Source organism: Pelecanus crispus, chromosome 3, assembly GCF_030463565.1.
Source record: "Pelecanus crispus isolate bPelCri1 chromosome 3, bPelCri1.pri, whole genome shotgun sequence".
Lineage (NCBI taxonomy): Eukaryota > Metazoa > Chordata > Aves > Pelecaniformes > Pelecanidae > Pelecanus > Pelecanus crispus.
In genome coordinates, this window is record NC_134645.1 from 101769278 (window position 1) to 101782036 (window position 12759).

At 36.1% G+C, this 12759-nt stretch overlaps 1 protein-coding gene across 1 annotated transcript in view; it reads left to right on the plus strand.

The window, feature by feature from the left end:
• Window positions 1–12759, plus strand: part of LOC104027713 (protein eyes shut homolog) — a 961671-nt gene that overhangs the window by 257685 nt on the left and 691227 nt on the right. Inside the window, exons 12-13 of the mRNA XM_075707654.1 lie at window positions 10627–10740; window positions 12627–12749. Of these exons, the coding sequence (XP_075563769.1) occupies window positions 10627–10740; window positions 12627–12749 (237 nt within the window). The remainder of the gene's footprint in view (window positions 1–10626; window positions 10741–12626; window positions 12750–12759) is intronic.

Genomic DNA, 12759 nt, shown 5'->3' on the forward strand with positions numbered 1-12759 from the left:
GATTTCTAATAGAAATAAAGAAGTTTTACTTTCATTTGGCATGCTTTTATGCTTTCATGCAAGCAAGGTCCTAGAAAAATTTTTGATCAGAGAATATAACATTTAAACTGTGTGGAGAAGGAATATTGACCTTCACAGTTGATGTGATCAGTGCAACCTTGTTATTTATTCAAAATTAAAAATTAATGAAAGAAACACATTTTTACTGTTGCAGTTTGGTCATTCAACTAATGTCTGTTAACAGGTGAGGATACAGACCCAAGTAATATATGAAGAGCGGAACAAAATAAATCAAGGAGTTAAATAGTAAACTAAAATGTAAGAGAAGTAAATGAGGATGACCTGTGATGTGAGAAGAATTATTCTCGTCATAAATAATTTTCTCCGTCTTAGTATTGTTCACAGGATTGAAAAAGTACCCTTCCATAAATGTAATACTACACATTCAATCAGTAGGTGTGTTGCACATTGGATTGAGATGTGCTGAAGATTGTCTGCTCCTGTCAGCTTGGAAATGTTGCTAAAAACAGGCAGTCCTAATGCATTATGATTTTATCTCATGACAAATTAGAAACATGAGCAGACTCACTTCAGTTTATATTCTCAGTAGCTTAAAAGTTAAATCTTGGCTAGTGTGCTGGTTTGGGCTGTGATACAGTTAATTTTCTTCACAGTAGCTAGTAGAAGGCTATGTTTTGGATTTGTGCTGCAAACAGTGTTGATAATACAGGGATGTTTTAGTTACTGCTGAGCAGTGCTTACAGAGAGTCAAGGCCTTTTCTGCTTCTCACACCAACCCACCAGCGAGTAGGCTGAGGGTGAATAAGAAGTTGGGAGGGGACACAGCCAGGACAGCTGACCCCAAATGACCAAAGGCATATTCCACACCATATGATGTCATGATCAGCAATAAAAAGCTGGGTGAAGAAGGAAGCAAGGGATGTTCAGAGTTATGGTGTTTGTCTTCCCAAGTAACCATTATGCGTGATGAGGCCCTGCTTTCCTGGAGAGGCCTGAACGCCTGCCTGCCAATGGGAAGTAGTGAATGAAATCCTTGTTTTGCTTTGCTTGTGTGTGTGGCTTTTGCTTTACCTATTAAACTGTCTTTGTCTCAACCCATGAGTTTTCTCAGTTTTACTCTTCCGATTCTCTCCCCCATCCCACTGGGGGGGAGTGAACGAGCGGCTGCATGGTGCTTAGTTGTCAGCTGGGGTTAAACCACAACAGCTAGGTCTTCTAGTTTATTGATTTGATTCCGCTGGTGATGCAGAATTTTTGTTCTATTTCTTTTTTAATGTTTGCCTAATTCAAGTATATAAAGACCTTTTATAAAATGATGGGATTTCCATTTCATGGCTTCAAAATTAACTACACTTTCAAGTTTTTCTCCCTTCTTCTCCTGTGACTTCCTCCCCTTTGATGGAAGTCTCAATATATTTTCTATTTTGCTGCTAAGTTCAGATTCCTATTTTGTTGTTATTGTTACTCCTTAAGTATAGCTAGTTTTATGATTAGGATAAGGTCATCCTGGTCATAACTTAGAACAATAAAAATGTAATATATGAACATATTCTACCTTCCTTTAGGGAATTCTTTTAACTGTCTCCCATACTTCAACTCTACTTTTCTTGTGCTTCTCTGAATTCTTAGAAATTTCCTATCACTTTGAAAATAAAACAAAGAGCACAGTAACTTCTCTTGCCATAAATTTTGCCAATACCTATCCAATACCCAGCTTAATTCCAAGCCATTGTCTGTTTATACTGGGATGATATTCCAGAGATCACAATAGTCAGACTGCATTTCTAAGAAAAATCTTATTTTGTTTTCTGACTGGTATTTTTAATTCTTTCTTTCTCTTGGGCATTTTCTCCATTCTGAGGGAAGCAGATGGTCTTCTTTTTGATCTTTCTTTAAAGAAATCTAACAAGATATCTAATCTCTTTGTTACCTCTTTGGAGGTAAACTGAACTCTGCATCTTCTTTTGCGCTATATAGAACTGATGGTACAAAATACCTTTGTAGGGAAGAAAATTGTCAATCACTGTTTAACAGGATTGCTTTCCAAACTAGGAATTCTCAGAAAGTGAGACATTCTTTCCCCTGTGATTTGTGTGGGTCTCTTGTTAGTCTGAAAAAACTCTTTTCTTTTTTTTTTTTTTCTGAGATGTAGTGCCACATTGTAGAAAAATGTTGTGGGATTTTCAATACCTTCTCTTTTTTCTTCCATTATTGAGCACTTCTAATAAGTTGGTATATCCATTTCTTTTTCTTTTAGTTGGGTGACCCCCCTTTGTTGGACATAGGATAAAAGATGACTACTGCTACTGTGAAAATGAGAAATTATCAGAACAGTAGTGTTCTCTCATCTTTTCCATACAGAATTGTTCAAAGAGGCCAAATCAAGAAGATTCTTTATTATAAGAAATAAAAGTGATGGTAACTTGACATTTTGGTGGCTAACAACAGCAGCTAACGTACTGAAGAATTTTCTTTATCTCTCACCATGTTAAAGGAATATTTATTTTCATTACAGCTTTGTTCCCCATCCCTCCTCTTTTGCTCTATGACATCAGGAAATCCTTACCTTCCTCCCAGCAGGAAAGAAAAGCAGCAAGAAGCTGTGACAATAACAATTGTTAGTTAATAATTCATAATATTTAACTTGAAGAGAATAAGTGGCAAAAGTTTTATTTTTCCTCATTTCAAGCATACTGTATGGAAAATGACTAAGGTTTAGACCAAACTTCATAGAAAATGCAGAAGGAAATGCCAAAGATAATAAACATAAACTTTCTAAAGAAATAATGTTTTATTCTACCTAACAATGAATATAATAAAACAAGAAAGACTGGAGAAATCAGGTATTGGATATCTGTTCTCTGCCAGTCCCCTCAGAAAATATATTTGAAATGGTTTCCGAGAAAGCTGTATATCTATAAAAGGAGTGAATAAAGGTTCCCATCTGTCTTTAACAATCTAACTTCTTGAACATTTATCCTATCATCTGAAGCTGGCAGGAATTATCTTGTTAGAACTCCTCCTGAATGTGTGATTGTGCATCTGCAGAGCAATCAGATACAAATAACAAAACCTTGAAGTTATATATTTGCTGCTTAAGAAAGAAACAACTTTCTCATTATTACTTTGAGAAAGGGTCTGGTGTCAAAGTTTTGCAGTTTCTGCAGTGCCAACTTGATGCTGTAGCAAATCTTAAAATACTAAATTTTACCATGTCGTGATTGGCACTACATGTGCTTCCAAACTCACTTTCATGGACTTTTAAATTAGGAAGTTTGATGAGTCCTGTGAAACAACTTATAACTTCACTGGCAATCTAATATGTTCTTCAAAGCTCCCAGTTTTCAATACATTAAAGAAATTATTCTATATTAATTAAAGAAAAACTAAATTTGTGATAATTCGTTTATGTAGTCTGCTAGAATTTATAATAAAGGATTTATATTAATTAATTTTGCCTCTCAGTTTTTTATTTTCATGATGGTTAATCTCATAATACATTGGTAAATGACTGTTTGTGTTAAAAGTATGAAGAATTGGTTTCCATGTCTTCATTCATTAGGAAGTTAGACAGGTCATGTAAAACAGATTTTAAACCTAATTCATTTTGTCATGTTTTCTACCGGAAATTTTAAACCACAGCACCCATCTAGTAGTTTGTGAATCAATCTAATTTTACATTTTTTTTTTTAATAAAGTTTTTTTTTTTACAGCAAAACTCTTTGTATACAGAACTGCATATGATATATGCAGGTTGAGTACCTGAGCATGTTCCCATCATTGCACAAATAAAATTGCTGTCAGGTACCACTTTACATCATAAGGATTTTTATTTACATTCGTACAATAGAGCTGGTCCCAAAGCACTGTTCTGATGATAAAATCATAAGGAATAAATGAATATGCAGTTCTGTATTTGGATATGCTGTGGAACAGTTATATTAAAGGACATTGCTGTTAAACTTATTAGTTTGTAAGACTCTCAAAATGTCTTTTCAACAGCAATTAATCTCATTCTTCTTTTATTATTTTCCACTTTCTTTTGACATGAGGTTATCAGCTGTCACAAATCAGAATAGGCAAGTTGCCTATTCTGAATTCCCAGGTGGAAGAGAGTCAGATTAGGTAAAGATGCCTGCTCTGAAAACTTTCCGAGACCCTGTAACTGGAGGAAACAGGAATTATGAACTGGACCAAGTTGGTATCCCAGGGTTGTGGTATTTCCAACTTTGAGAAAGACAAGATCAGTAACAGCTGGTTAGAATTTTATAGGGGCATTCCCCAGAGGAAGCTCATTACGGCACTACAGTTGAGAGTTAATGTCTAACCCGTGAGGGAATTTCTGGCAAGGGGTAGGCAGGACACATACAATTAAATCGTGCCAACACTGCCAAGCGGAGAGTGAAACCTGCTCACATATTATTGGATACTGCCCAACTGTGCAAGAGGTGAGGATAAAGAGGCATAACCAATTATGCAAATTACTGATAAACGAGGTGAAAAAGAAGGACTGGGTAGTATTCCAGGAGCTGCTGCTGAGGGATGATCAGAATGAACTGTATAAGCTGGACCTGGTGTTTGTCAAATAAGACCAGGCAGTAGTAGTCAACATCACAGTAAGGTATGAAAGTAAATTGACATCTCTTGTGGACGCAGCTGTGGAAAAAAGTTAAGAAATACCAACATTTAAAAGTGCAGATACAAGATCTGATGAACGCTAGCAACATTAAATTTATGGGGTTCCTGCTTGGTGAATGAGGAAAATGGTACGAGGGCAATTACAAACTGTTGAAAGACCCTGGACTCCCAAATTTCTGACAGGAGAAGGTTGCTCGTTGACTATCAAACCTAGTACTATTTTCATCTGTGGACATTGTACATATATTTGGAAGTCAAAGTTGGACTGTTATTAGATCTTAGTATACTAGAATTGTAATTGATTTGATTGATTGTTAATAAATTGACTATTTTTTCTATCTATCTATCTGAGGCAGAAGCCAGACCCCATTAAAGGGCTACAAAAACTTGTGTGGAAGGCTGATTCTCAGATAGGGTGTGGTAGTATGTAGGGATATAGGGACTCAGTAATCATGAACTGTTACATCTAAATTCCTATCAAAGATGTAATAATCACCGCTTTCACCAAAGTGGACAGGCCACCTTTACTTAACTCAGAAAAGGAACATGTATAATTTTATATATGTCCAATAAATCAGACTAGCCTTGGAAGTGAACCTGACAATGTGTGTCTATGAGATCATGGTATCTTTAAACCAGATCTACCACAAACTGTGTTATCACAGCATAGAGCTCAGTCTGTGTTCTACCACTTCCTTACACACTTCATGTAAGCAGCTATCCCATTAAAAGGTGTGAGCTGCTGTAGCTATGCTGTGACCATCCATATCAGGACTAATAAGTTCAAAGCTAGCTCAAAAGCGTAGTCAGACTGTTTTCAATAAGCTATAGCTCTTTTGCCGAATTGCCCAATTGAAACATATACAAGATCTTCTGTAGCTACTTTTCTTTTGGAAAATAGAAGATCTTCAGGAAAGCAAATACAATTTCAGAGTTGTTACTGTTCATGTAATGACCCGTTTGTGGCCTGTAATCCTAAGCATTCTGAGGAACTTTCCTAAACAATCTTCAGTTTTGTAGAAACTAGACACATTGGTCACCTGCTGACTGTTGTGTTTCTTTCCAGCTAGTGATAATCACTAGAAGGGGTTTGGAGACACACACTTCCTAACATGAGTGCTTACGTATGAAATCACTTGTGACTACAAATGGACTGGGATATTTGGTTGTTTTGAGTTTCTTTTATTTTTCTTTCCTTGACAATGGCCAGTGATAGTGGCCAAGTATTAAAATGGCAATTATCTCAGCAATTAGATCATCAAACATGTCATACATAATTCCCAATTTTAGCAGTTTAAACAAGTTAATGTTTGTGATATTCAAAGCTCTATTTCTGGAAGAATACAAAGTTGTTATGACAAATGACATAAAAAAATAAGTAGTAGGTCAATACACAATATGCAAAAAACGATCCTTCAAAATTACCAACTATGAAATCATAAGTTGGATAATGACTAGTTCAACAAAAGTTCAGTTCAACAAAAAAGGTTCTGTGTTTTAGAAGACCACAGAACAAACATTATTCAATGGGATCATACTAAAAATACTTCAGAAGAAGATATCAACATTTGTTGGACTCTTTCAAGCAGTGAGAATTTGCGGTTCTCTTTGGGTTTTGAGTGATATAATCTCACAAAGACATCTAAGAATCTACAATCTAAGAATATACATGGGTGTAAAGACTATACCTATGCAGGAATAAACTGCAGAAATAAAAAATGTGAAACACTATTTAGATTGTAGTTCTGCAGAGGACAATTTGGGAGCTATAGGTGATTTAAGCTAGACATGATTCACAAATATCACACACTTGTAAAAATATAACAAATATTGTTCTGAGAATTGTAACATGTAAGGATACACTGGACATCACAGTCTGAGTTAGAATACTGTATTATACATGAGTATAGGAACAGAAAAGACAGGAATTTGACTCATCAGAGATCTAATGAACAAGACCTAAGAGAAAGTGTGGAAGAAATTGTTTGTCTGGGGTTTTTTTAAGCAACAGAACATTGAGTGGAAACATCAGTCATAATATGTACATAAAAAAATCAAGATATGTAAAAATCTACAAAGAGAAGGGAAATCAGTTCTTTTCCACATGCCTTGCAAATAAGCCAGAAGGGTTAACTCAGGTAAGGAAGTCTAATTGAAAGAAAACCTGCAGGAATACTGAAGACAGAGGCTACTGACACATAGGGACAGTGGACCCTGTGCCCAGGAAAACTTTACCAGGATCAATTTGATTAAATGTCTATGAGTTATTTTCTTATTGAGCTAAGGATGGACTATGGTGACACGGTCAACATCATAACACACAGGGACAGCAAGCATGCTTGATTCCATGTGTCAGATCAAAGATAGAAGCAAAAACATCATGTTATGTCAGTTCCTGGTTCTGTAGGAGGTGTCACAGACAGGGTTTTGTCTCTGATGACTATATCATGACTATAGAACCCTGTTTGAGGAATGAGACTGCTGGGAAGAGACAGGTTTATCTGAAAGAGCGGTTCAAGGACGTCTTTGCCAACAGACATGTTAGTGAGGAGGGTATTAAAAAGGTGACCAGCACTTTTCATGTTGGAACTTTGAGTATTTTATGGTCCAAACATCCATGTTACAAGTATCTACACTGGTAGACCCTGCAGTTTGGCAGTCTATATTTCATAATACCTTGTTGTAGGTTTTTCATCTTCAAGAAAGATAATCAGGCTGGTGATTTTGATATTGAAACAACACATGTAGGGTGGGCTCAGGGTGAGAAAGCTCACCCACTCTCAACTGAAATGAACTGGACATAGATGTGTATTTGAGTCTGCATGAAGGGTTACTGCAATATTTAGCTTGCTCCCATGCTGTGTTCTTCCTGGGAGCACAGTTGCATCAAAATATATCAGATCTAAGTTTACTTTTGATGTTGAATATGAGCTTAAAGGCTACATTTAAAATATCATACAAAATGGAACAAACAGTAAAGATATGTATGTGTAAAGATAAGCAATTATTAAGGAAACCTGATTAGTAGCAAAAGCTAAATTAGATAAAATTAGTTCAGGACTTGAAAGCTGTACAATAATTTCACGATACTTCCACTTTTTGGAAAATTAAGTCTTTTATCAAATATTGAAGCGGTGGGAAAATAAAGCTCATTGGAACTTAGGAAAAGTGGGGACATGCTAGGTTATTGAGGCCAGTTCCACAATGCAACAGAGTTGCAAAAAACTAACCTGGAAGGGACGGTGTGGAGTTCCCTGGTTTGACCTTAACAACGCTTCACCCTGAACAGCATTGATTGTTTTTCTTTTATTACATCTGCAAGTGGAGACAATGTTCCACTTCAGGAAGAAAGCCTTTGGGAAAAATGTGTTCTTAACCAAAAATCTATCCCTGGATGATACTTTCATCATTAATGTTTAGTAATGCATCCTCTCAAAAAGTAAGGACTAAGCATATTTCCAATTATAATAGCATGGCTAGCAATGCTGGTAAAGTATAACATCTGTGAAATGAACACAGGAATTACAGTTTACCTCGTATTAATCTGCATGATTTATACCCTTTACCATCAATACATTAACTACTGCAGATTATCTACATTTTCTTTGATAGGTAGAATCATGGGAAATACATGATACCAAATAATCCAGAATAATTCAAGTAGTGATGATTGTGTGATGCCTTCTAAAAAAGTTCAGTCTAAGGCAAGACTGAAAAGGAGATTCTTTGAAAGCATGTCTGATATGCAACTTCTCTTGTATTCTGTGCAGGCTGTACTCTGTATCTTATGTAAGAACTCAACTGTATATTAGAATTCATAAATAAATTCTGCAAGAAAGAGGAAAAAGAACTCACACATTGATCACACTGGGACACTCCATTATTTATCTGTATTTGTTGTAATTTTGCTGACACAACTTTATACAATTTTTTTTTTTTTTTTTGTATTCACAAATGCATCGTAGCTTGATATTTCATGATGATTCTGAAGGCTTTTGCATTTGTTTTCTAGATGAGATAAAGTTGAGGGGCTTTAAGGATGATATAAAAATAGAAAGGAAATATGTAAAGTCATCTGTCTTTCCTAACACATAAAATTAGTTTAATTTATTTATTTTTATTTCATAGTTTTAAAAGTAATTTTATAAGAAAATAAAGAAATAAGGATTTTTTTGCTTTACATAAATAGACATCTGTTTAATAGTGTGGCATGCTTTCATTATACATCTTTCACAATTCATGTCCTGGGAACCTAATATAAAAAAGAATGCTTTTTCTCCATTTGAATAATTATTCTAAGGTACATGGAAAGAAACAGAACAGAAGAAGAGAAGAAAAATATTCAACATGAACCCTTTCATTTTATATATTTTTTTATTTTAATAACAATGAAGATATGATTTGTTTTGTTCTTCCAATCAAACTGAACGTTCTAAGACTAGTGGTGATGTTTGGAATTAAGATAGAACAAAGCTACAGATGTGTGGTGGGTTGACCTTGGCTGGCAGTCGGGCCTTCAACCAGCTGCTCTTTTACTCTGCTTTCTCATCAGCATGGCGGGGAGAAGTAAAAGGTGAAAAAGCTTCGGATTGAGATAAAGACAGGGAGATCATTTACCAGTTACTGTCATAGGTAAAACAGACTCAAATTGGGGAAAATTGGTTTAATTTCTTGCCCATTAATGTAGGTTTGCATAGTGAGAAACAAAGGGAAATTAAAACAACGTCTTCCCTATCCCCATTTTTTTCCCAAGGCTCAACTTCATTCCTTCATTCCCTACTCCTCTACCTCCTCCCCACCCCAAGCAGCACAGGGGGATGGGGAATGAGGATTGTGGTCAGCCCGCAGCAGCTCCTCTCTGCTGCTCCTTCCTCCTCACACTTTTCCCCTCCTCCTGTGTGGGCTCTCCATGAGCCACAGTTCCTTCAGGGCACGTCCACCTGCTCCAGCATGGGGTCCTCCATGGGCAACCGTGGGTGTCTGCTCTGGCATGGTCCTCTCCACAGGCAACTGGAGCACTTCCTCCCTTCCTTCTTCTCTGACCTTGGTGTTGCAGGATTGTTTCTCACCCTTTTTACCCTCACTCCTCACTCTACCTGTGCAGCATTTTGCCCTTTCCTAAATATGTTTCCCCCGAGGTGCCGCCATCTTGGCTGCAGGGCTGAGCCGTGCCCTGCGCTGGGCTGGTTGGAGCCGGCTGGAACCGGCTGTGTCCGGCACGGGGCAGCCCCGGCCTCCCCTCACAGCGGCCGCCCCGCAGCCCCTGCCAGCGCCGGGGCCCCTGCACCCAGCACAGTGTCTCATAGTACCTGTAAGAAATGAGAAAATTGAGTTACCCTTCCCTTCCGTAAGTTTCATTAGTCTTTGCAATTTTGTTTTAATGATGTCTACTTTCCTTCTTTTAGCAACATATACAGCATCCTTATCTATTGTAATTAATCTGTGCACTTTACACATGCTGAAGACCTGATTCGTATGGCATGTGTTTTGTTACGCCTCAGTGTATTTGTACTCTGTGCTTTTTTACTGCTCCTCTCCACCATAAAAAGCACCAGACAGTGGATGAGAGAAAACTGCTGTACTCTCCCTTATATTAACATGGCAAAATTCTAAAGAGGTATCATAAAAATACCAGAGTGACTCTAATACAAGCAAAACACTTGAAAATCTGTATATTTGCATATTGCTATGAATGTCTTCTTACTTTCTGGAAGTACTTCCTACTTCATTTATTGCTTTATTCCACCAATAAAGACATGTATTTGTAATACTGAATAAGAAATTAGTGAAATTTAATTCTTTGTAAATAGAATTCAGAAGCTCTGACTTCCAGCTTCCCTTTTCAGGGGAATATGGATCGTAACACCTCTTGGCTTTAATTACAGAACAACATCTGGAATAAAAGTTTCATGTTAATAGCACACATAAAGATGAAGAAAATCAAAGCTTGTCTTACCTCCTTTGCAGGTTTTTCAGGCCAGTACTGTGAAATAGAAATGAATGAGTGTGATTCGGCTCCTTGCTTGAATGGTGCTGTCTGTCAGAATGATGTCAACGGCTATGATTGTTTTTGCCCTGAAGGTAAGTTGTTCAAAATAATTTATTTTTATTATCTCTGACAATTTTCAAAATTGCCTGCAGTCTTCAAAACATCTTCTTGACAGTCTTCAAAACCATTGTTAAAATTTCCTTTCTATGAAAGTTAATCATTCTTTTCTGAAGTCTCATTTGCATCTTTGTCCACCAAGGCACCCAATAAAACAAGCATGCTCATAAAGAATGGAGACAGATATACTTGTAAGTGCTACTTTTTTAGACAAAACCTCATGAACGAAGTCTGAAGGAGTGGAGAAAACACAAATGTGCAGTATGTGAAATCCATGGAAAATGTAATCAATAAACTTACAAGGAAAATATTTCATCCTGATGTACTAACTCACAGCTTTGTGACTGAGCATAGCAAGCAAATTACAATGGCCATAATAATGACTGTAATAGATCTTCAGTACAAAAATCTATTAAAACTTTCACAGACAAAAATAATGTGATTTTCAGAACTTTTTGTCTGTTTCTTTAAAATTGCATATTACTCAGTGTTATCAGAAGTATATGAACAAATGAGTGGTTTCAAGAAAAGTAGTTAAAAGGAAAATTAAAATGCTTTAAAACATTTAAAATTACAGTGTCTTTCTGAGATACTTTCACAAGTGGGTTTCTTCTGAATATTTGTAGGGTTTTTTTTAAATAGGATTTTTAGTTAAAAATAAAGTCAAGCTTGTGATTTATAACCTGGAACTTTGTTTCTGCATTTTAAACTTTCTTATACTTGTTTGATTTTAATCTTCAAACAGTAATGTTTCATAAGCATGAACTGACGGTAAATTGATTTCATAGCTTACAATATTTCAGGTATTTATATATTAATACAAACATTCTAGTGGTGATGATAAGTTCAGAAACTCATCACAAAAGATGAAATTGCTACAAATAATTCTCGTAAGTACAGCCTCCGTTATTAGTTAGTTGAAATTAGAAGCCAAAACAGATATTGGAAGGCAGTTGAAAATTAAGCTTGGAAAAGATCATTCTGCTGTTTAGTCTGCCTGACCAGCTTATAGAAAAATAAATCTTGGCATCCACATTGACAATTTTGTGGCTTACTTGTTACCTGTGAGACATAGGTCTGATTAAACTCTAAATGCAAATGAGAACTGTTACTGTATACATTATTAATGAAGTAAGGGTAATTTTAAAGTTTTATGACTTAGGGATCAGTGGAAATTGGTTCCATGGTCAGTTTGAGAAATTATGGGAATATGCCTTGCACTGAGGGTGCTGATAGCTTAGCATTAGTCATGGTCTTTCTGCAGCCATGGCCTGTGACAGCACTAATGATAGTCATTTTGTAGCATGACCATGAATTAGAATACATTTACAAGAGTGTAAAAGGACAGATATTGGAGTGGAGCTTCTCCAGCAATTTCAAGTACAAAAACCCACAGCTGGACTTCTGGGTTTGCTAAAAGTCACTATGACACAAGAAACAAATAGAGAAAAAGTAGAGAAGTTTGAGAGTTGATTTTTAGACTATAATCAGATGTCCAAATCCCAGCATCACTTATCTTCATCTGCAGTGTTCTCAAAATGGCAGAATATATATATAGATTCTTAAGTCTCTGCTAAATAAATAGTTCAGCTAGATCAATGAAAATGCTGAATCCTAAAGCCGTTCTTTCAATTATTAGCTCCTTTTAAAGTATATTTGATGGTCAAATATATTTTCTGATTAATGACAGAGCAGAAAAAGCTTTTAGAAAGATCTTTCAATAAGACTTCAAGATAATTTTATTACAAGAATAAATTGAAAACAATCTATTTTTTAGAAAAAGGGACCCAAAGATATGCTTTATAAAAGAAAGTATAGATATAGCAGAATAATACATAGCTCTGTTTTTTTTCCAACCAAGGATTTGAAGGTCTGAACTGTGAAATCAACTTTGATGAGTGCACTTATGGCTTCTGTAAAAGCAATTCAACTTGTTTAGACCTGGTTGCAGACTACAGTTGTGCTTGTCCTCCAGGATTCACTGGTAAGATTTA